Consider the following 23,135-nt stretch of genomic DNA (forward strand, 5'->3'; position numbering starts at 1 on the left):
CAGTGACTGAGAATTGAGAGGACTAGATTCAGTGCGGAGACCAAGCTGTACGAAGATTCATGCTGTCTCGTACGTCAATTCGCGCTTAACGACTTAACGACTCAGAGATATCTTGGATATCTCAAGAAACTTGGGATCACGTGTAACAAGATGGCCCTCATCGAGGAAGAGGTCGAGATAGACAAGGTTATCGTGCAGGAGGACTTCAGCTACGGGGATCACGCGCTGCAGAAACTGACTGTCTATCACCACTTCGGAGAGAACAAGTCCCCCGATGGAGGTGGGCTCTTCCTGATGTATGCAACTCTCATTTCTCATTTATATATATATATATATATATATATATATATATATATCCGTTTCTGAGACCTGACAACACCAACAGCTACATCCATGGCGGAGCCTGGCGTGACCCTACCATCACCGACAAATCCTTCTACCCGACGATCCGCCATCTCTACTCATGCGACTCTTACCGAGAATTGATGAACGCCCACATCACCGCCATAGCATCCCTCTCCTACCGCCTCTCCGCTCATCCAGCCCACCCACAGCCCCCGTCGACCCCAACAACAGAGCTCAGAGAAGCCAGGCATCCAGACCATCTCCGGGACGTCATCTCCGCCATCTCTTTCCTCCAGGCCAAGTACAGGTTCGGGAGCCGCTATATGGTCGTCGGCCATTCCTGCGGGGCGACTCTTGCCTTTCAGAGTCTGCAGCTGAGGGAGAGCGTGAAAACTTCTCGCGCTGCTCCGGTGCCGTTTGAGAATCCAGAGGTGGTGGTTGGCGTGGCGGGGATCTATGACTTCAGGCTGCTGAGAGACAGCAACCCCCATCCGGCGTATCAGGAGTTCCTCGTTGGCGCTTTTGGAGAGGATGAGAGGGCGTGGGACTATGCATCGCCTGCGAAAAATGAGCTCGTGAAGGTTTGGCCCGAAGCAGAGACTGTGGTTTTGGTCAGCTCGAGCAACGATGGGCTGGTTGATAATGGCCAGATTGATTGCATGGGTGCTTCACTGAAAGGCATGGGCGAGGAGGCCAAGGTCTTGGTCCTCAAGGATTTTTTTGACATCCCGCACGACGTCCAGTGGCAAGAGGGTGCCGGGCTGGCAAGCGTGGTTGCTGCGACTTTGCAAGCTTGGAACCTGGATGATTGCAAGAAGGGTAGAGGCGAATAGAGCCAAAACTGTAACTGTATGTTGCTTTCATTGTGGTGTGTTTGTTGATTCTCTACTTTCGTCTACTGCATCTGGGGCGGGAAGTATCCCAGACACCAGGCAATTATACAATATCCACATTCTATGATTCTATCTACCCGCTGAAAATGCTCAATATGCCAAACCCCATCCCAAATTCCATCAAGTAACGTTCTCGCCACACGCTATCCAGTTCTGCGCTCATAGCAATGGCAAAGCCGCCTCCTTCGTCTCATCGCGGCTCTGCTTCAAGAACGGCAGAAGTTGGGTTCCGCCAGTGCCGTGCAATTCCTTGTCCACGGTGTTCGACGAAGCAACCGCAAGGTTCAATCCTGGATGCGTGTTGGGACTCTCCTGTCTCGATGGGATAATGATGAAGCGCGAGACAACCTGGATATGCACGCCTCGGAACAGCTCAAGTTCCTTGACTGCGAGATTGTACGCCTCCGTCACTTCAGAAATCGAAGTGCTTTCGGCGTACTCGCGGATATTGACTATCTCCTCCATCTTCTGGAGGAAGCTGCGGTGCGTGCCTGGCATATACTGTCTCATTTCCTGTATCTAGTCAGTACTGCTCCCTTGCAACTAGTTACTATGCACTGGGAGGCTTACCTGCAGGAAGCTGTTCCTCGCTTTCGAACCCTTCGTGGACACGTGCTCAACACCAAGCACAATGTCGAAGAACTGGATCAGGGAACTCTGCGCATTGCTCCCACCGCTGTACTGCCTCCACTCTCCCTTCCCCGCGCCCTCTTCATAGAAGACTCCGTTCGGGAGACCGGCCAGGGCCATGTTCTTGCTCCCCGCCAAGAACGGGCGGATGTCATCATAAAAGACCTTCGGTGAACAGTGCTCGTCCATCCGCTGCAGAATGATTCCAATCTCGCGGATGTTACGTGAAAAGTTGACGAGTGCTGCCGCAACAACGCCAGATTCGTTGGCGCGAACGGCGTCCATGGCCTTCATGACGGCGGGGATGATCTTTGCGCCGTACGCTTCGATGGCAACAGAGATGAGGTAGAACCATTCTTCGTCTCTCGTCCCGGTGAAGGTGTGGAGCGAGCGGAGATCGTCGAGGTTGGTGAAGTCATTCTCGCCGGATATCGACTCGAAGTTCCAGAGGTTGAGGGCGGCATAGGTTGCAGTCGGTGGGAGGCCGAGATGCGATGCCACGTCGAGAAATGGTACTGCAATGGAGGCAGGGAGACGCTGGTCAAGATCAGAAACGCTCTGGAGATGGTCTTCGGGGCCCCGGGGGATGATTTACGTACCTGTGATGGCCCGCCGGCTTCCCAGATGTATGAGTGTGTGAAAAAGGACAAGATCAGGTATGCTCTTTGCCATTCGCTTTCTGAGACGAGATGTGATGTTGCGAGTACTGCTAACTGGTCCACTTCGCTTCTTGTAGAGCCTGTCTTGATGAGCTCTGGGAGTTGTGACAGTAGTGTTTCCCAGCTCTCATAGTATGGGCTGCTCAATCGCTTGAGGGGTGCTTGGTCGGGTAAGAATCCATTTCTCTCTGAGACACCAAATTGCGCCAAGTTGACATTCAATGGGCCCAACATGATAAAAAAACTGTAATGATACTAAAAAGATGCAGCAATAAGACTGGCGAAAATGGTGATAGAAAATTTCGACTCGTATATCAGAGGTAGGTAGTACACGAAGTTTCCAAGAACCAGATATATATCTGGATCTTGTAAGTAAACACGGATATTAAGCTCACCGCTGCCGAACTTGCGAAACGACCATATCGGTCAACGGTTATGGACGGATGCCGTTTCCTTGCAGCCTCTTAGGCCGATCGTTCTCATATGTTGCGTGCAGGAATAACTCTGGTCAGGGTTTCCCGAGACTGTTGGTGGACACGGAAACGGACACGGACGCGGACGCGGAAACGGAAGCGGAGGCGGAAGCGTCTAAGATACACGGGAATACCGATACGATGAATGATCATACTGGATACCTCCTAACAGCATGATGACGAGAGCTGCATCGCAAGTGACACACGAACAGATCAGATCATTTATATATTCATCCGCCGGTTCTTCCCATCTCACTCATCGCATCGTTTTACATTAGCTAGCTATACTATGCAAGATATATAGCTTCATCTTCTCACGATCATCAACACCTGACCAACTCGCTAAGATGGGTTCCATTATGCTCGCAGAACAACAAACCCCCAAGCACGTTTTCCCGGCCGAGGCAAACACTCTCGAATACGCACAATCCCTTGATGCCACAGACCATCTCCGCTCCTTTCGAGAGAAGTTCATTATCCCCTCCAAATCCAACATCAAGACGAGAACACTCGTCAAGCCAGGTTCGCCACCCCCATCTCCCCCTCCTAGATCACATGACATGTGTCTCAGCTGCTAACATCCTCCGGTAGAATCCAAAGATCCTTCCATCTACTTTTGCGGAAATTCTCTCGGGCTCCAGCCTAAGGCTACAAGAGAGTATCTCAGCGCATATCTCGATACTTGGGCCACGATCGGTGTCCACGGCCACTTCGTGCCGCTCGAGGGCTCGCCTATGATCCAGTGGCAACTGCTCGCCGAAGATGTATCTCGCCAGTTCGCTCCCATCGTTGGAGCATCTCCTTTCGAGACTGGTATCATGGCCAGTCTGACCATAAACTTGCATTTGCTGATGGCAAGCTTCTATCTCCCTACCGCTGGAAAGAGCAAGATCATTCTGGACTGGAAAGCATTCCCCAGTGACCACTTCGCGATTGAGAGTCAGATCCTGCAGCACGGCTTTGATCCTAAGGAGAACATGATTATGATTGGGCCTGAGGATGGAACGTTTGAGGTTACGACTGGGAGCATTCTGAAGATCATTGATGAGCACGCAGAGAGTACTGCTCTGCTCCTCCTTCCTGGAATCCAGTACTACACAGGACAGTTCTTCGATATCAAGACTATCACTGCGTATGCGCAAGCCAAGGGCTTGATCGTAGGTTGGGATCTCGCTCACGCCGTCGGAAACGTACCGTTGCAACTCCACGACTGGAATGTGGATTTTGCTGTTTGGTGCACGTACAAGTATCTGAACTCTGGACCCGGGGGCGTCGGTGGTTTCTATGTTCATGAGAGACACGGGAAGGTCGATTACTCTGATGGGCAAGAGAAGAGACCGACGTACAGACACAGATTAGCAGGATGGTACGGTGGTGACCAGGTGGGACGGATGAACATGAAGAATGGTCAGTCTTCCCTCACCCAGACCGATTCTATCAAATCAATCGTCGATACTAACGAATCCCAGAATTCCGTCCTAGCCCCGGTGCCTCCGGCTACCAAGTCTCCACTTCCTCCACCGTAGAACTCGCCTCCCTCTCCGGTTCCCTATCCGTCTTCGCACAAACCTCCATGTCCGATATCCGCAAGAAGTCCGTCATGATCACCGGCTACCTCGAGCACCTTCTCCACGCTAGCCCACACTACGAGCGAAACTTCACCATCATTACTCCCTCGAATCCTGAATGGCGTGGTACCCAGTTGAGTGTCATGTTCCATGCGGGCAAGCTAGACACTGTCAGCGCCATGTTGGACGAAGCAGGAATCGTGGCCGACAAGAGGAAACCGGACGTCATGCGCGTGGCGCCGGTACCGCTGTACAACACTTACGCCGAGGTATTCGAGTTTGTGAAGATACTGAATGAGGCACTTGATAAGTTTAACTAGGTAGAGGCGGGACTTGTAGTATTGGGTAGGGAAAATGAGGCATTGGCGAGGAGTCCGGTACTAAATGTTGCAAGATAATGAATTTAGTTTGATATCCCCTAGCTACAGCTAGCTGCCTTCCCATGATATTGCTTGTTCTCGATGCCTTTCCATATCTTTAAAATGGCTCTTACAAATTTCTAAATTTCTGACTCGGGGCTAGCGTGTTATATCTAAGAGCGAGCTGCATTCACTCCAGCTTTGAGTGAGAGTCTGATTTTATTTTGTATAAGAAGAGGTACCTCTGGATTTCTTCGGCATCATTCGACTGATGGCAAGAAGTGATAGCAACGAGATCCACTATTCTCCAATGAGGCGAGGTTCACAGTTGGCAAGGCAAAGAAATCAAAAGAGTAGGCGAAGAACCCTAAAGAAAGCGAAGGATGGGTGAAGTCTCGAAGAACCTCGAATATTTGATACAATGGAGAGCACCAGGGGGACAAATCTTTGTCTCGTTCTACTTGGCTCCAACACATAGAGTCAACAGGTAGGTACCATTTGCGGCGGGAATCAGATATCTTTGATAAAGCAAAGCGTTGGGGTGAGGTTTCTACTGTCTAGTAAAGACTTATTCAGTAGGACTTTGGCAGTGTTTTGCCGTCGGCGGCAATATTTGTGATTGGATTCGAATCTGTTGTCTTGGCTTCAATAATACGTTATATTCATAATTGAATCTATTGTCTTCACTTTAGCAGTGAGTGGAAGAGTATGGTAAGGACGGTGGCTGCATAGTTACCCCGAAGTAGTTAGCGTACTCGCTAGCTCATCACAGGGCAAGAGCTGTTGCTAGGGCTCCCCTCTCCTCTTCTCCATAGGCCGGAGCCTCCGCCGAATAATAGGAATACAACATCCCAAAACCATGGGCTCATTACCTGTCACAGCCACTGGTTACATATCGGTCGGCCACCAGCTCCATGACCGCCTGAAAAAGCTTAACGACTCGCTACGTAGGGATGTATTGGTCGGAACCACTCTGAAAGACATGGAAGAGTTCTACGAGAATCTTATCACGACGATCCATCCCGGCTACACGGATGACGAACACACCTATGCCAAGGAAAAGAAATGCTGGAGCTGGTGCTGTAAGTTGCAGAGATCTCGGACGGGACGGATGGACCATCCTTCCTTCACATTCCTCTCTATTGACGCAAAACCTCCACCAGATCGAGATCGCTTCGGCTACATCGACCCGCCCTTCCCAGGTATCTCACCATTCCAAGACCCGAGTCGCATCTATCTCGATGCTGCCGAAGACCAGATCCTCCCCATCTTCGATACGCCGTACACCATGTATTTCGCGACGTTGCCGCCAGCCCCGCTGTGGAACCCCTATGTACACCTGGGCGAAGTCATCCCCTTGATGCAGTTTGCATGGCGCCAGCACGACCGCATGAAGAACGGGTGGCGGAAAGGACGTAGGTATGGCGATCTCATGGCAAAGATGAATGCCTCGTGCCCGCCCATCGACGCGTGGGTCACTCTACAGCTTGCCGTGGCTCTGATCTGGCAAGGCTGGGCATATCGTGGGATCGGGAAGCCGGTAAAGTAACCCTTTTCTTTCCTCGAAGCTCTTGGTCGTCGAGAAGGAAGGTTGAATGTCTGACTGACAACTTTGCTCGTCTGCGGGCCTCTAGGTTGATGAGCCCTTGCCGAACTTCAATCAGATTATCCGGGAGCGGAATTGGAAGGGAAGTATCATCTGGCATAAGAGGAGACCCCTGGCTGAAATAAGTGGCGGGGTGAGAATGCGATAGGTGGCTTCTCTGCTTCGTCGACTGAGATTATCCTGAAGTGTTTGTTATTGTTGACATGGGGCTCGGTTTAGCGAGCACGAACCGAACCGAAGCGAACGTCCCCCTTGAAAATACCAAACCAAACCAAACCAAACCAAGCCCGGTTGATCACTTCCTCCCAGAGCTGCATCGGGGGACAGCCTCAAAATCATTGGAATGTCAATAGATGCAGAATGAAAATGCCGATCATCAGCAACAGGTGTTTGTTTTTTTCAGGGTTAGGTGGGATGAGGTGGGCAATACCAGCCAGCCTACCAGCCAGCCATACCAAAAAAATCCAAAATCCAACCTCAATCCCATAAATCCAAACACCCGCAAGTGAAAGTGACCATCTTCTAAACCAAACAAACCCCATCTTCTTATCCATAACGTAAAAGATCTCCTCAGCAACATCGTCTTCCCCTTACAAGAACCCGCGTGAACTTAACAACAGCATTCATCGGCCAGAAATATATACCGCGGGCTCTGAAATGCATATAGAAACAGAATCAATATAACTAATATTGACATTCTCCCATGTAAATCTGCGGGGAAGGAACAGCTGTGACGCGTGAAGAAAGAGAAAGTGGTCTCTCTCTCTCTCTTTTTTTGTTTACCCGCGTGTGTGTGGGATGAAATTTGGTATATACGTATATATCCAACTACCCATCAGCCTCTCCTCAAAACAGGTTTGGCCCACGCGATGGTGTAATGGTTGTCACCAAATATCTGCAGTAGATTGGACTTCAGCATGTTCTGACTTGGACGGTCGTGCTAACACCTCATTTGCAGGGGCGCGTGGGCGGGTTTCCTTTTGCCATTTTTCCCTTTTTTTTCCCCTTTTTTCCCCCTTTTTTGGGGGGGGGGGGGGGAAAGGGGGGTCTCCGAATGGATAATACGCCTGAAACTCCATCCCATGCTGCCACACTCCCAAGATCAATCAACCACACATCACACCACGCATAACCGCCTCCAGCTTTTCTCACTCATGCTCACTCACTCACCCACGCTCCACCACACCACGGCCGCCCGCTTCGAAGATCCTACCCTACACTACGAGGACGACAGGTTTACTTCACTTGTTGCGCTCGTTTCCTTGAAAAAGGCAAGTCAGGGCAGAGCAAAGAAAGGCCTTCTGATCTGCGAGAGTAGAGCTACCTATGTATCGCACACAGCCCTTACCTACTTACAACCTACTACCTACAGTAGTATTAGCGAAGGCTTGCCACTGTCGAGATCGTACCACACGCGCGGCACCTCCTGGATGAAGCTGTCCAGGCCATCCCGGAGAGGTCGCACCGCGGCGCGCCGGTGCCTTGGTCACGGTAGAACGAGTAAGAGAAGCAGCCGCCGTCGTTGGCGCCCTGTTCGTTGAAGTTAGCCTGGTCTGGGTGGTGGTCACCACCCCTAGTGTCCCCCTACACACACACACACATAAAACGAAGCAGGGGATTCGGAAAAGGCAATGAGGAGCTGGAGAAAAGGGATGATAGGAGGGGAGAGGAAGAGAGAGTGAGAGAGAGAGAGTGAGAAGGGGGAAACAGAAACGATACCTCGCAAACCTCAAAGCACCCCAACAGCGTAACCCAGACGCCCCGTGTCTCCTCCCAGTACTCGGCCATCTTGTAGGCCCCATTCGGCAGCCTGTGGATGCCGCAGTGCAAGGCCGCTGGGTCGGGGGCTCCCGTCGCCTGGCCCCCCGTCACCGTCGTAGTCTGTGAAACGGTCGTGACTGGATGCAGGACCGCACTCGGCGAACCAGAGAAGATCGGGTCTGCGGAAAGCGGGATCGAGAGAGCCTCTAGGGTGCTGGATGACGTTCCGGTGTCGACCGCGAGGGAGGACGAGCTGGTTGTAGTGGCCAGCGATGTGAGGGTGGTGGAGAGGGAGCTGCCGTAGCTAGGGAACGGGATGAGCGTGAAGGTGGTGCGGTTCGTGAGGGCTGTGGCGTTAGTGGGGGGGAAGGGGGGTGAGGGTAGATACGGGACGGAGGAGGCGGTGTTGGTCCAGGTGTGGTTTGTGGAGCTGGGGGTTGGGAGGAACAAGGTGTAGGTGATGCCTTCGGTTATGGTGAGGGTGCTTCGGGCGTGTTAGTGTTAGCCTCACACCCTTTCAGACGAGCAGTGAGTGGGAATGGAATAGAAGGGCGGCTGCCAGAACGTGATGCCGAGTCCAAGGCGTCGAGATGGATGAGGGTAGATAGATACTGACCTAATTGACGTTGTGGTTGAGCAGCCGAAAGAGCTAGATGGCGAGTAGGCCGTTGGTCTGACCCTGGTAGAGTTTGCGGTTGCGTTAGGAAGAGGGAGCTGGATGATGAGGATGCCGTTGGGTAGGCCGTTGAGCTCGCGGAGGACGTAGAGTTGGGGAAAGTGTAGATAGACGAAACAGTCGATCGGACAGAAGAAGCAACCGAGATGGCCAAATTCTCAGGATCTGCGATAGCAGACGTGGCTACTACAGGTGACTCGGTCCAAGAAGGGCCAGAGCCGGTGTGGGTATGGTGATGGTTGTGATGTCTCCAGCTCCACCAACGGCCATGCCTTTGCGGCAAAGAGTCAGCAACCAATCTGAGGCATAAGTTTGAAGGGGTTCACAGGATATTTCTTCATCAATTCTGGAGCAAGAGGCTGAAGAGCTACAGCCGTGTTGATGAGCGCCGCGACGCTGAGGACAGTGACGAACTGCATGTTGAAGGAGTGGTGGGTAAAGTAGGATGCAAATTGTCGAGGGTTAAACGAGCGTAAGGTTCCTGGATGGAGTGCTTTCGAGATATGCCCAAGGAATAGCATGCTCAAAGCAAAGTCGTTTTTTATAGCACTAAGATTGCCAGAGCCAGGAGTTGAATATCGACAGCATTGCCATGAGGCGAGGGGAGATTGAAGACACGATCAGCCAAAGGATGTTTACTCGCTTAGAGCCTCCCTCCCCCGACTCAGCCAAAAAAGATAAATACAACGTCCCTTTAACCATTTCTATTGTCTCGGTACTTGCAAGACATGATCAAAAAACCGCCTGGTCAGTGTACCTATCGAAGGATTACTTGATTCATTTCTCTATTTACAGTTTCGTTATGAATCAAAGGACCGTCTTCAACGAAAAGCAATGCAAATCCCCCTTCAAAACTCCGCTCGTTGAATGCCAGCCCGCGAACGACTGGCATATGGGGTATCGAACTCAGAATGAGCAAGGAGAAACGTAATTGCAGTGTGCGGTGCATGATTGATGTCCGCCTCCAGAAATTCCACTCCCCCAAAAATACAAGCTCTAGATAAGAGCATGCGCAGCACATCGCTAGCACATTTCTCTCAGTACGAACCACGCCTGACTATGAAGTCACCGCCAGAAGCCTGGACTCCCTCCAGATCGGCCATCCTCTGCAGCATCTCTTAAAGCGGGGAGGGCGGGTCGTTTTCTTCCAAAATATCCTTGAATTCAGTCTTCCCAGATCGTATCCAGATTCAGATCACCTCGTCTCTCGGCACCACACACACTCCACCGCTTCCTCTTATCGCGGCCAAAGGTAGTTCCCAGCGTTCTTCCACGAGAACCAGCAGTATCTGATTTTGTCTTGGACTCCTCTCCGTCCGCCGCATCTGCTGCTGCCTTCAATTGTGCCATCCGCTCAGCCTCCAGAGCAGCCTCCTCCGCATCGGGAGTATCAGGTATGGTCTCCAAGCTGGAGATACTGGGACTTCGGGACCGAGTAGAAGTGGGTGTGGATGGCACGGAAGAGGATCCGTATGATCCAGGATAGCTGAATGTGCTTGTGTAGCTGCTGGTGCCCAGAAATGAATCATTGAAGCGGTAAGACGGGTATGAGGGTGAGGAATTGACTGATGATGGTGTGGATGGGGCAGTACTGGCAGCAATAGCGTTTTGCTGGGCCAGATGTCGTAAAGGAGAGGAGGGCCTTCGAGCTCTAAAGCCCGCAGCGGGTGGTAGACCGATAACAGGGGAGCTGCCCCACTCCGTAGCTCTAGGAGTGTGTTCCTCGGATACGTCTCCCGTCTCGCTGATGTCTCTCAATACCTCCCTCGAAAGCCGTTTCGGCAGGCCTGGGAACACATCATCGACTGGTTTTCGAGGTGCTCGAACCCGGTTGGGCGAGCCCATAGGACTCGAGGGGCGGATGTGCGGCGAGGCCAGTAGATGACCGGCGGCGTTGAACCCTGGCAGAGATTGGGTCCGCGACATGGTAGGCACCATGGTCGACGACTTGGAGCGGAGGTGGCCTCGAGAGAAGGGCGAGGTATTTCGAGATCGATATGGTATAGATGGAGAGGGAGTGGTGATCGGGGAACGGGGTGAGGAAGGAGTTGGCTCCGTAGATCGACGAATGGTGGGAGGTTTCCTGTCTCTGCTACTCAGATCGTTCTGACAGGTGTCGTTCGTTTCCAGAATCCGTAGAGTAGGAACTGCAGCCGTCTTAAACTCTTCCATCCTCTCTGTCTCGGGCACCGGTTCCATGGTGGCCGGGTTTCTCCTTCAGCGCCTCCAGCTGCAGGATGTTGACCACGTTGTGGTGTTTGGGCTCGAGATGACGGTGTAGGTAGAATGCAAGGCAATCCCGGGGTGCTTGAGCACGGCGCGGCGTGTCCGTTTATTTAGGCAGTTTAGTGTTTCCGTGGTCGTGATGCAGGCCGGGTTGCTTTGAAGGGGGTGAAAGCAGGTCCCAGGGTTCTTCCCAGCCAGGCGTCCACGCGTAGGACTCGGCGTTTAGCCAGGCCAGCGCGCAGTTATTTACGAAAGCCAAGGAGCAATGCCAGAAGCCATGCTCCAGCTCGATAGGTGCAATGTAGGTATGGGATGTGGGATGTTGGGATGTTGGGATGCGAGATGTGGAGGATAGGCGTAGGATTGTAGCAGTGAGAGCTGGAAGGCTCGAAGGTTCGCAGGTCGACGGTCGAAGGTCGAAGGTCGAAGGTCGAAGGTCGAAGTTCGAAGTTCGAAGTTCGGGAGAAGTTGAGGAAGGCGAAGGTGACGGTGAAGGCGACGGTGAAGGTGAAGGTGAAGGTGAAGGTGAAGGTGAAGGTGAAGGTGAAGGTGAAGGTGAGGGTGAAGGTGAGGGTGAAGGTGATGGAGAAGGGATGTCCTGGCTGGCTACCCACTAGTTAAGTAACTCAGCACTTACTTTCAGCCTCGCTTGACAGAGCAGTAGGCAGTCAAGTCACAAGTGTACGGAATACAAGTAGGTTCTGGCTCTCCGTAGTTCATTCAGAGGATTCGAGGAATTCAAAGGACTCGAAACCAAAACACATCGATCGATCCGTCAGGTCGGTATCCGGGTGTAACGCGGTCAAGATCAAGAACAAACAAAGAACTTCCCCGAGTCCTACTTCTACCGTTTACGGGATAACGGGTGAATCCCCGACCGATTTCACTTCACTTCTTTCTCATTTCCATTTCTTTCATGCGCATCGCATTATTTACTGCTTATTGATCAGGGCCTTTGTTTGCTGTCATCCCCTGATACCGAATTGACTACGTCGTGTAACAATTATGCGTCGATATGTTCCAGCTCGCCAGCAACGGGACGAGTTAATAATAAATACATGGCATAGCGGCTGATCTCCGCCAGCCCCGAGTTGGGGGATTCAGGAGTCAGGACGAACTTGGGTCCGTCAGCGTTTGATCCCTCGGTATCGCCGCCGTCAACAGTTACAAGTACCACGACCACGACCATGACCACGAAAACACGAAAACCCCCCCCTGGAACACTAATCTCCGTGACACCAGCGGATTCAATTCTGATCTGAACATCCGCAGCGATACACAATCACCTGACTAAGGCACGCTGCCGTGGAAACACCTCGAGAAACGGACCGAAAGGATAGACTTGCTACGGGAAATTGAACCAAGAGGTGGATAAGGGGCCAAGAAGACGATCATTCCGAGTGATCAGACTGTAATATGTCCATGTCCGTACGATCCGGACCTCTGCAATGATACTCATACTACCGATAGATAGGCACTAGACGGATATCAATCGCTCACGGAAGCCAAACAGATCGAGATGGCCTCTTTTTCTGTGTAACAATGCAATCTGGACCCGGTAGGACATGGGGAACATGTTTGTGGATACTCGAGGGATACAGTAGACTAGGTTATGCTTGCTTGCTTGTTGACACGACAATACAATAAATAGACGTTGTCCAAGCCAACCTTTCTTCCGCTAGCTATAGGTACATAGCTCCTTTCCAGTCCTCACATTCCCCGAGATCAGGAAAGAAGGAAAGAAGCCGTTTAGCCACTTGGGAATCTACAAGTACTAAGTATGATTGATACTATCTACGATGCTTAAGAAGCTTAGAGTTTTTCGTCCCATGGTAGATGATATATTAAGCATTAAGCCCACCACATTCGGGCTGGTTGCACTTTTATCCGAAGAGCCGCCTTTCTCATTTCAAGGCTTGAGCATGGCATGGGTTGGGTGGGTACCTCCTTTTTTCTTCACAGACAACAGTGCATCAACACTTACAAACCTGTACCTGTCTGTACCAATCCTGACGGCGCAGTCTCACCAAACTCGCTCCACCGGGGACGACGACTGCTACGGCCACCACATTCCTTTGACCAGCGACCGCCGGACACGGATTGTGATCGCTGAGGACAGTCCACATAGGCCATTTTAAGGGCAAACCGCACAAGTGAGGATCCCGGAATCTCAACGCAATCATGGGGTCAACGCGTTTAGGGCGGAGGAGTCCAATCACCTGGGTCATCGGCGTGGCCCTGCTCATATTCATCTTTGTCTTCCTGTTCTCGCCATCGAGTAGCGATTCAGCGTCGGCAAAGAGTCGAACAGCCAGCGCGGCCTCGAATCCCCTTTCTCCACCCACATCCCCTTTCCGAAAGCAGAATGAGAAGTCCTCGAGCGGCAAGCGGATACCACCTCCAGTTGTGCACTACCACATGAACAACGTTACCAGCTCGAGCAATCCATTGGCCAACAGGGAGACCATTCTCATCCTCACACCCCTGGCGAAGTTCTACCAAGAGTACTGGGACAATCTGATGCGCCTGGACTACCCACATGAGCTGATCACATTGGCCTTTATCATACCCAAGAGCAGGGAAGGAAATGCGGCGACTACTCAACTCCAAACACAAATCACCCATACCCAGAAGTCAGGACCCATCAGCCAGCGATTTGCAAGCATCATTATCGAGCGACAGGACTTCGACCCTCCTCTACAGTCCCAAACTGAAGCCGAGCGTCACAAGATGGAGAACCAGAAGGTTAGACGAGCAGCAATGTCCAGAGCCAGAAACTCTCTTCTCTTCACCACCCTTGGCCCTTCCACATCCTGGGTCCTCTGGCTGGATGCAGATGTGATTGAAACCCCACCTACATTGATCCAAGATCTCGCTGCCCACGATAAGCCTATCATCGTCCCCAACTGCTTCCAGCGCTTTGTCGACTCGAAGACTAAGAAAGCTTCCGAGCGCCCCTACGATTTCAACAGCTGGCAGGACAGCGAGATTGCGCGCAAGCTGGGAGATACATTAGGACCAGATGATATTCTACTCGAGGGTTACGCTTCCATGGCTACCTACCGGACTTTGATGGCGTATATGGCTGAGGACGGAGGAGACCCCAACCAGGAGATTGATCTAGACGGTGTTGGGGGCACGGCGCTGTTGGTCAAGGCGGAGGTTCACCGCGACGGAGCCATGTTCCCACCTTTCGCATTCTACCACCTCATCGAGACGGAAGGATTCGCAAAAATGGCGAAACGACTGGGATGGGGCGCTACAGGCTTACCGAATTACAAGGTAAGCTCTTACTCTCCTGTACATCTTGTCGCAAATTCTGTGCTAACCAAGATTCCCAGGTGTACCATTACAACGAGTGAGCCGTCCGGCACAGTCCACTCTCAACTTCATGAAAGATATTTCAGCACGGCGACCACGATTCGAGAGATATTGATTTTGCGGAAAGGGGTAGAAGGAGCACACATGCTTCCATTGGCTGGATATAGGACGGCAACAAGAAAGCGTTGCAGGATACGCTAGCAAGCGAGCAGATTTGGGCAGGTAATAACGCGCGAATCGGACGGACAGGTGCTTGTTTGCTTATGTGTGTAAACGGCGTTTGTGGCATGGCATCACCGTTGCGGCCTTGGGCTTGGGGCTTGGTTCTCGTCATAGGGAGACGAGAACTGGGCTTTTATGTGTATGTATGTATACCATAGACAATGTCTGGATGTTTGATGGACTTATATACCGGCGGCGGTAATCCTGCCTGAGTTGAAGCGTGTGGAGTCTGCTGGTAGAGCGCGACGCTGGCTTGGTGTACGCATGTAGTAACTGCGTGACCGACCTCCTGTGTCTCATAACTAACTACACATGATTTCCCGATCAACTGATATCATCGAGAAATGTCCCATGTATTTATTCTCATGCTGCAAGCGCATAACAAGAGCTTATTCCCAAAAATCGGTTCGCGAAGCCGCTTTTTCTTTTTTTCTTGTGCGGCCAGAGAGAAGAAGCTACCAATTTCCAATCTCCGTTGAAATGCAAATGCCACCACCCCCACGCGAGCGTTCCATATGTGCAATTCATCTTTCATATACCCAGTCCATCCGATTCATCGTTTCCTTCGTTTCATCCGCAAATTCTCGTCGATAGCATCCCCTCCAAGCCCCGAAGCTTCTTCCGCCATCAAATCCTCCACCTTGTCTCCAACCTCTCCCATCTCTAACTCCTCTCCCCTCTCCTCCCCACCTCCTCTCCTCTCGCATCCTCCGCGTCCCTGTCCCCGTCTCCCTCCCCTTCCCACCCCAACCCCCCCTCCCACCTCTCCTCCGCACACCAAAACCCCACCAACGCCCTCGCACCCACGCGATCCCCCCCCCTCAACAAAGCCGCGACCTCCACGCCCAACGGGCTCTCCACGCCCGGCTCAGCCAGCAGCCGGCCGACGCACTCGAGGGCGCCCACAACGCCGAGGACGGGGGTCCAGTTCGCGCCCAGCACGTCCAGGCAGACCTCGCCCGTCTCCCACTTGACGTTCGGGTGGCACACGGGCGTCACGAAGGTGATGGCCGGCGGCGCCACCGGGTACGTCGGCGGGATGGCGACGTGCAGGAGCCAGCGGCCCGCGCGGTAGCCCGAGGACGCCGGGAGCGGCGCCCCGACGAGGATGGCGCGCAGGGAGAGTAGGGAGCTGGGCGAGGGCGCGAGCGAGGCGATGAACGGGTGGCTGGAGGGCGGGGTGGCGGCGAAGGCGGAGAGTTCGGTGAGGAGGCGTTTGGTGGGTGTGCGCGAGGAGGAGGTGGACGAAGAGGCTGTGGACATTTTTGGGTGCTGTTGTTATCGCTGTGGTCGTTGTTGTTGTTGTTGTTTTGTTATTGCTGGCTTGCTGCGCAGGGGTCGTATTTTTTTGGTGTGAAAAGAGTTCGATCTTAAGCCGATGCGAATGGTGATTCTTGGTGGCGATGTAGATTGCGCCTTTTCGTCGCTGCCTCTTGAAAAGTGCTCGTTGATGTATGTCTTAAGGCTTGAGATGAGAGCTCGGGAGCTTTCAAGCCTGCTCAGGCCGAGGCGGAATCTGATGCGGCAAGCGGGGAAACAATTTTCCGAGCAGAACCGATTCCATTTGCAATACTTTTGAGTCCCAAGTCATGACGATAAGTAGAATCTTGATTATCTCTGGGTAGTCAGTCGTACCTAGCTCAGGTTAAATCTTTCTCCCCCTCCCAACTTGTGAGCTAGAGGCAGTCCAATTTGACTCGCCCCAACGTCGTCAGTGGTGGGATCACATCTGCCTTTGGAAAGAAAAGTCGGGTCATATTCTAAGTTATATTCATTAAGTCTCGCATCGGCAGAGTGCGAGCGCCTCGAGCTACCGCATTATCCATATCTGCTTTCTCTCCCCACACGAAAGCAGGTTGCACTATAGCCCATCCATCCCGTTCCCTATCATCTCGTCCATAGTATCGAATCGTAATATGTGCTCTTCCTTCCCGATGCCCAGGGTCAGAGCAAATATATTCCAGAGAGCGAAAGCTCGCAAGAAATGAAAATAAAAGCTAAAAACAACGCGCTGTATGTCTTCTCCATTTCCATGCAAAAACCCAACCACCCATTAAAAGACGCGCGTCAAAGCCTCGAGGAACATCAGCCCCAGTCTAGGAATCCAAGTTGGGAGAAAGCCACAATCCACCCTTGCGTGAAGGATGTGTTGTGCCCGTTGTCAAGGGATGAGGTGCCGCAACTAATGTTTATGCTGAAGATCCGCTGAAAGTGCCGAGCAAGTAGACCAAAGAAGAGATGCGGAACCAAGTCGAGTCGACGAGGCCCTATAAGTGAAATATGCACAAAAAATTCCGATGTCCATCATCTATCAAACATTCTGCTCTTCGAGCATCAAAGGCATGAGTTCGAAAGGCAAGAGAAGCCAGATTAGGATGCTGGGGCGCTAGAGTCCTTTGGCTTCCAGAATTGCATCATACGACCAATTCGCTTCCCTTTGCTCGTCTTCTCCTTCTTCTCTCCTTCAATTGCACTTTGGGGTCTGGACTCGATTGAAAGCTTGCTCTTCTCGCCGTGGGAGCTACTGATGAGCCGTGACAAGCTGGCCAGACTAGATCGTTTGCGATTGATCGCTGCCGAGGAAACAGAAGCAGAACGATGTCCTTCTCGAAGCTGAGAGTAAATACCAGTGTTAATGCCACTGTTGTCTCTCGTCATGGTAGAGTTGCTGCTCGACAAAGAAGGTACGTCATCAACTGACATTCGCAATTCAGGGCCTGGCTCCCCCATCAGCAGCGACTGGAAAGCGGTCTCATCATTGAAAGAGGACGGGGCGGTTGAAATGCGCTGCGTATCGTACGATAGTGGAGAGCGTGGCGATGGGAAAGACGCTTGACTAGAAGAGATGGGGCTGGTTGGAGTAGGGTACGGTGCTTGGAGAGAGTATGGTTGTATATCGACAGGAGGAAGTTCTTTGGGTAGTCTAGGTCGGAATGGGGGGGTAACAGTCGAGTCCGAGGATTGGGCTCTCGAGTCAGGCCTCGGTGGAACAGAATCATCGGCTATCTCCACGGGAATGCATTCCTCCTCAATTGGCTCATCGATCAGAGAAGTGGTCGAGTGTGCTGACTTGGTCGAGCTCATGTTACGGCGGTCCCCCTCACTCAAACTAGAGCATTTTCGCTTCAATGCGCGCTGAAATGTAGCATCGTCAAAGTCCGTTGGCGTCTCAGAATCCATACCATCCGAGTCCACAACCTTGATATCGATACAGAGACCAGAGTGAACATCTTCGGCATCGCTTGCCCTGCTGCTTGTTTCCTTGTCAGAGGCGGCTTTGGCATCTTCCCACTCCTCATCTTCATCCTCTTCGAAGACGTCTTCCATAGCCATTTTCGAGTTGCTTCCTAGTCTATGGAGACCAAATCGAGCGTTCTCAAATTCGGGGGCACTTTCGGTCCGTCTGTGATAATGCATTCCGGGTCCTGTGAAGCCAGCCAGTCCCGCCGCACTGTGCATAGCCCGCTTCTTCTTTCCATTTTGCTGAGACTTAGTCCAGTCATCACCGAAACTCGATGGAGTATTGAAAGGACCAAGGGCGGCATCCAGATCGATAATGGGACTTAGAATTTCTTCTTGAAGTGGCAGCTCGCGTGGCTTCCAGTTGGTGAAATCCGCTTGAGTACCCGGTTTCTCGAGTACCGAGTGCTCAGATTCATTGAAGTTGAAGTGGTTCGTTTGACCGACTGGTGGTGTGTATGCTCTCAGGGGTGGAGTAGGTGAGCGGCGGGAAAGCTTGGGTTTCCGCTGTCGAGATTTGCGCGAGAGGATTGATCCAGCCCAGGATTTAACCTTTTTCTTGTTCTTGCTCGGCTTTTTAGATATAGAGGACCTTCGGGAGCTGGCGCGTGGCTCCATCGAGTCGACTGGGTTCGCTGGAGACGTCAAGTCAGGAGAAGATGGAGCAGTTTCAGCCTTTTTAGACTCCTTTGCGGACGAGGCAGCGCTGGCTGGGCGAGACTTGGGAGATGATTCGCCAGAAGCATTCTCATTGCCGAAAAATTGCCATTTCTTCGCAGATCTTGGGGTTGAGGGGGTTGATGCAGCCGCAACATCTTCCAGAAGAGTGAGCGAGCCTCGTCCGTTGATGCCTTCTAACTGTTCTCTGTCTAAGATGGGTTCTGCAGTGCGAGGCCGAGCGTCAACCGTTCTGTGCGTCGATGACAAAGTATTACGTATATCCTTCGAGGATGGCGAGGATGGCCCCGAAACGATCGAGGACATTGAATTAGAGACCGAATGTCCATGGCGAACTGTGCTGGAAGAATCGCTGGAGACCATGGACAGTGGTCTAGGGATAATCGAAACTTCGTCAGAAAATCCAACTCGGCTTTTGGGTGTCTTGGGGCTGAGTTCCGGATCTGCCAGATCGTTCAATGATTTCGCAGGCTGGATTGCAGCATCGAGAGAGGGCATGTTAGGGTGGCGCTCACGCATCGCCGAAGGCGATGTAGGAGCACTCCCACCTCGAGTATTGGTGACATTAGGCTTGAGAATAAATGCCAAGTCGCTCACGCTGATAGCTGCTGATCTTCTGTGGGCGTGTCCTCGACGGCCTCCAGGGGGCCCAAGTGTAGTAGGAGAGTTGGGGAGGGCTCCTTCGGACTTTGTAGGGCTTGTCGACATCAACCCACCTCCGACTCCATTCAGACCATCACGGCCTATAAACTCGGAGACGTTTCGTTGGTGCGTGCTGCTTGGTCTTGGTGGAATGGTTCTTGGCAATGCCCACGGTGATTCTGGCGATGGTGAGGGTTCGCCATTGCCAGCTGTCCATTCCTTTGATTGACTTCGGGTCTCAATGGCACTCAGTGGTCGCCGACCCGAGGCTCTGGAGAAGGAGGCTGGTGCTGATCTTGAGCCAGAGGGCTGTGGTAGCGGAGCCGGGAAGACGAAGCTGGGTAGCGGGAGAGGCCCGGGACTGCTGAGTCGAGGGGATATTGAAGGCTTTGAAAGATTATCAATTGCTGTGGGGCTGAAGGAGGCGTTGGATAGGTCCAATCCATTGAACGACATTGTACCGGGAGATGTCGCAGCCGCCATTGAGTCCCTGCCGCACGGCGGCCGGTGTCGACGCCCAATTAAGATGCGAGCATAAAGACTCGATCACTCAATCCCCTCAATATCTTGTTGTCGGGACGTGGACTTCGATTTCGACTGTCGATTCGGGCGATTGTTTCTCTGGACGAGGAGGGTGGTCAAAACTGAAGTCCAACCGTCAGCGCTGACAGATTCGCCAACTGTGTCTTGTAGAGCAGGGGGACTGACGTTGATGATGTCTGTGTCAATGTTTCTGACGATTCTGACGTACTGCCGAGAGTTTCTCCCGATGTGTCAAGAAAGCCTTGATCAAATCGTACTGGCCGAGGTTCTCTGGCGTTGTTGGAAAAATCGAGTTGGGATGAAGTCAAAGGAGTGTGGGTGAGTGTGGTAAGGAGCGGACAGTCCAGAAGACCAGACAGAGCAATTCCGTTGGAGGAATGCAGATAGAGATGCACCGATCAGGAGGGTCAGGCGGGAGTTGATGGTGATGCTGATCCTGCCCGCCGTCGTCGACGTTGATAATAGATCGCAGGTCTCCGTATGTGGTATGAGAGAAGGCGGGCAGACTGGATCTGAAGAGGGATTTGAGATTTAGTGACTCTCGTAAATCGCTGCTCGGAGCTAACTCGAAGCGGCTGGGAGTGGAGCTTTAGGTGGAGCCAACAGGTGGAGCTATAGGTGGAGCTATAGGTGGACCAGGCTAGGCTAGGCTAGGCTAGGTTTTGCACGCCCTCCCCGACCGGAGCAGGGAGATCACCTTTTCACCTCTTCACCTCGACAGCTCTTCGTGAACCAAATTCACCAGAAATCCCATGACCTCTTCCGCTGTCGTGCTTCTTGGAGAATTCTAGAAAAGAACGACTTGAAACGAAACTTAGGTCCTTAGGGAGATCTTCCCATCTGCAATATTCTACGGACAGGCAGGAGAGTTGGTTACGATTTACGACTCTCGGACGTCTTGCGCTGCTGCAGGCTATCTTGGCCGCAGATTCAGGAGCTACCTAGGTGTGTAGTAAGTAAGTACTTCCTACTCATACTACGTACCTACTACAGTACTTAGTTGTATTACTACTACATACATCCGGAACTCGAGCATACTTCTGAAGTCTGTAGGAGCTCCGTACGAGCACCCACCAGGAACTTGAGCAGCACTACCGGTACAGCGCTCTTCCTTGGTCGCACGGCGGCAGCCGGTAGCCTTTCACTGGCTATTAAGGTATACGGGCGATGGATACGGACGACGGACCTTCACCGCAAGAGCACACGACCCGTCCTTGCATGCCTGATGAATGATGCCGCATCTACCTACTGTGTACGGACTATCAGATGTCCTTACCTATCTACCCGTCTACCTACCGTATCTATTGTTCGATCCATTCACTAGTGGCTGTTGTTGCCACCTCTAACTACCACCCAGCATCAGCCTTTCAGGTCCGAAAGACGACGAAGCGTGTTAAGAACCTCTGCTAAGGACATCCGATCGTCTGATACATGATATTCCCCGCAGCCGGTGCCCAAAGCTCATCTTCTGGTCGCGGAGGTAAGACACAGATCCAGACGAGACGACTTGGCGGTTGTGTAATTCAATCAATTATACGCGCTCGCTTATGCCGGAGGAGTCTCGCCTTCGCTCAAGCAAGCAGATAATGAAAAATAAACATACGGAGTACTCCTAGTTGGAAAAATTCACTTCCTCGTACGGACAGACCCTTCATCTCCCAGCGCCAGCGAAAAGAATTGAATATCGGAAATATACCTAGTTGTACCACTTCAAAGTTCAGTTTTTTGACTGAGGATGGGCCCACAACGATTCCATGCTGATCCTGGTAGCCACAGCCACAGTCAGTGTCGCATCGAAGCCTGCCCTGCCTGCTCGGCGCTGGGCGCTGGGCGCTGGGCGCTGCTGGCCCAAGTACTATAGTACAACCACTACAACTCTACCGGTACTCCTACGTAGTATTACTACTTCCAACCATCGACGCAACGCATGGATGGGAAAGTCAAAACAAGTTAGGGGAATGGAAATTCTGCCTTCTTACGTCACAAAGATCCTTACTGCTCTATCAACACCATCAATACTTCGTTTCCTCCGCCGTCAATAATCAATAAGAGGATGGGATTTGGCTGTGGAAGCAGTCGCTAAAGGCGCCTCTCCAAAACAATAAAAAACAAAACATACACGTGATCCGGAAGTGCCGCAAATCAATGGGTGGAAGCTGATGAAGTGCTTGCTCCAAGTGCTCCAAGTGCTCCCAGTGCTTTTCGGTTCGGCAGCATGAGGCTGCAGGAACGACATGATGATCTTAACTCAATACAGCGATGACTTGTCAGAGCGGTGGCCCATCTGCTTTCCCCGATCGGCAGCTAGCCAAGCCCGCCAGCGCGCAAGCAAGCAAGTATAAGCAAGCAACAGTCCAGAGTACAGCAGAGTACAGAGTGAGTGCTGTACTCTGTATGTACTCGGTATGTATGAATCCGCGGTCCACGGGCCAACGCGGGAACGCTACTTCCAAATGAGAATCAAATAAACTGCCGCCATCTGTCATGTCAAGGATTCCAGGAAGGGGACGACGACAAGGACAGACAAGAAAATTGGAAGTTGGATCTCCGTACGGTACCGGTACATCTTACGAACGATGACAAGAAAGGGGTCCCTGGACCGCAATCTGCCCGAGTAAGGAACATAACGCAGGGCTACCGAATTCAGCGGAATCCATCATCTCGCGTAGAAATTGCCCTCGTCATCCAGGTGCAGGATCAACCCTAATTCCTCCTTGCTCTTCTTGCATTCATCTCAGGGCCGCCCTCGCCCTCGCTCTCGCTCTCGCCCTCGCCCTCGCCCATGTACGTAGAGGATTATCACTGGACCAACCAGGGAAGTTTAAAGCTTGCTCAACTTTAGTTGGACTCCTTCAAAGTATAAAAAACGAAGAACTGCCGGTGACACTTCATATCACAAGGCACAGTACCTAGGTACCCACGGGGTAATTGGTAAACAGGGTTGAAGAGGCAACGACACTCCTCTAGCAAAGCACAACGACCGTATTTCATGTACCTGTAGTGACTGAATAAGTTTCGCATAATGAAACACCAGTGAGGTGAAACAAATGTGATGCGTACTCCGTAGGTATTTGTGGAATAACGAGACGAAATGCGCAGTCAGTCATAATTAGGTGCTGCCAAGAGTTAAGCTTGCTTACATAAGCTCACTACCGAATCTCCTCCAAATTTGATGAAGGGAGAAATGCGGACGGCCATGAACACGAAAGCACCAGCTGTACCAATAAGATGATGCTTCGGCCTACCCCCCACACCATGATTCAAACATAGATAGCACCCACCGAGGGACGAAC

The 23,135-nt window shown here is 52.1% G+C and overlaps 10 protein-coding genes across 10 annotated transcripts; 4 read left to right on the forward strand and 6 right to left on the reverse strand.

Annotated features, from left to right (window-relative positions):
* Positions 1-150: 150 nt before the first annotated feature.
* Positions 151-1,178, forward strand: L3040_008857 (uncharacterized protein; the record flags this gene model as incomplete). The annotated part of the gene is made up of 2 exons (XM_007292617.2): positions 151-296; positions 386-1,178. 2 exons carry the CDS (start codon positions 151-153, stop codon positions 1,176-1,178), a joined length of 939 nt encoding a protein of 312 aa, XP_007292679.2.
* A 219-nt stretch (positions 1,179-1,397) lies between these two features.
* On the reverse strand, positions 1,398-2,761 carry L3040_008858 (uncharacterized protein; the record flags this gene model as incomplete). Its single annotated transcript, XM_007292618.1, has 3 exons — positions 1,398-1,751; positions 1,809-2,405; positions 2,468-2,761. The coding sequence occupies 3 exons, from the start codon at positions 2,759-2,761 to the stop codon at positions 1,398-1,400; spliced, it is 1,245 nt and encodes a 414-aa protein (XP_007292680.1).
* A 586-nt stretch (positions 2,762-3,347) lies between these two features.
* L3040_008859 (uncharacterized protein) lies at positions 3,348-4,888 on the forward strand (the record flags this gene model as incomplete). The annotated part of the gene is made up of 3 exons (XM_007292619.1): positions 3,348-3,522; positions 3,592-4,407; positions 4,470-4,888. The coding sequence occupies 3 exons, from the start codon at positions 3,348-3,350 to the stop codon at positions 4,886-4,888; spliced, it is 1,410 nt and encodes a 469-aa protein (XP_007292681.1).
* An 898-nt stretch (positions 4,889-5,786) lies between these two features.
* On the forward strand, positions 5,787-6,681 carry L3040_008860 (uncharacterized protein; the record flags this gene model as incomplete). The annotated part of the gene is made up of 2 exons (XM_066155738.1): positions 5,787-6,467; positions 6,562-6,681. 2 exons carry the CDS (start codon positions 5,787-5,789, stop codon positions 6,679-6,681), a joined length of 801 nt encoding a protein of 266 aa, XP_066010032.1.
* Positions 6,682-7,910: 1,229 nt separating this feature from the next.
* Positions 7,911-9,389, reverse strand: L3040_008861 (uncharacterized protein; the record flags this gene model as incomplete). Its single annotated transcript, XM_066155739.1, has 4 exons — positions 7,911-8,063; positions 8,262-8,778; positions 8,973-9,156; positions 9,266-9,389. The coding sequence occupies 4 exons, from the start codon at positions 9,387-9,389 to the stop codon at positions 7,911-7,913; spliced, it is 978 nt and encodes a 325-aa protein (XP_066010033.1).
* Positions 9,390-10,134: 745 nt separating this feature from the next.
* On the reverse strand, positions 10,135-11,169 carry L3040_008862 (uncharacterized protein; the record flags this gene model as incomplete). Its single annotated transcript, XM_007292622.1, has 1 exon — positions 10,135-11,169. One exon carries the CDS (start codon positions 11,167-11,169, stop codon positions 10,135-10,137), a length of 1,035 nt encoding a protein of 344 aa, XP_007292684.1.
* Positions 11,170-13,377: 2,208 nt separating this feature from the next.
* On the forward strand, positions 13,378-14,558 carry L3040_008863 (uncharacterized protein; the record flags this gene model as incomplete). The annotated part of the gene is made up of 2 exons (XM_007292624.1): positions 13,378-14,478; positions 14,538-14,558. The coding sequence occupies 2 exons, from the start codon at positions 13,378-13,380 to the stop codon at positions 14,556-14,558; spliced, it is 1,122 nt and encodes a 373-aa protein (XP_007292686.1).
* A 734-nt stretch (positions 14,559-15,292) lies between these two features.
* L3040_008864 (uncharacterized protein) lies at positions 15,293-16,002 on the reverse strand (the record flags this gene model as incomplete). The annotated part of the gene is made up of 2 exons (XM_007292625.2): positions 15,293-15,379; positions 15,547-16,002. The coding sequence occupies 2 exons, from the start codon at positions 16,000-16,002 to the stop codon at positions 15,293-15,295; spliced, it is 543 nt and encodes a 180-aa protein (XP_007292687.2).
* Positions 16,003-17,109: 1,107 nt separating this feature from the next.
* Positions 17,110-19,755, reverse strand: L3040_008865 (uncharacterized protein; the record flags this gene model as incomplete). The annotated part of the gene is made up of 1 exon (XM_007292626.2): positions 17,110-19,755. One exon carries the CDS (start codon positions 19,753-19,755, stop codon positions 17,110-17,112), a length of 2,646 nt encoding a protein of 881 aa, XP_007292688.2.
* A 90-nt stretch (positions 19,756-19,845) lies between these two features.
* L3040_008866 (uncharacterized protein) lies at positions 19,846-20,596 on the reverse strand (the record flags this gene model as incomplete). The annotated part of the gene is made up of 4 exons (XM_066155740.1): positions 19,846-19,943; positions 20,008-20,018; positions 20,238-20,417; positions 20,556-20,596. 4 exons carry the CDS (start codon positions 20,594-20,596, stop codon positions 19,846-19,848), a joined length of 330 nt encoding a protein of 109 aa, XP_066010034.1.
* Between the last annotated feature and the right edge of the window lie 2,539 nt (positions 20,597-23,135).

Source organism: Drepanopeziza brunnea, assembly GCF_022702325.1.
Source record: "Drepanopeziza brunnea f. sp. 'multigermtubi' strain 214-2 chromosome Unknown ctg19, whole genome shotgun sequence".
NCBI lineage: Eukaryota > Fungi > Ascomycota > Leotiomycetes > Helotiales > Drepanopezizaceae > Drepanopeziza > Drepanopeziza brunnea.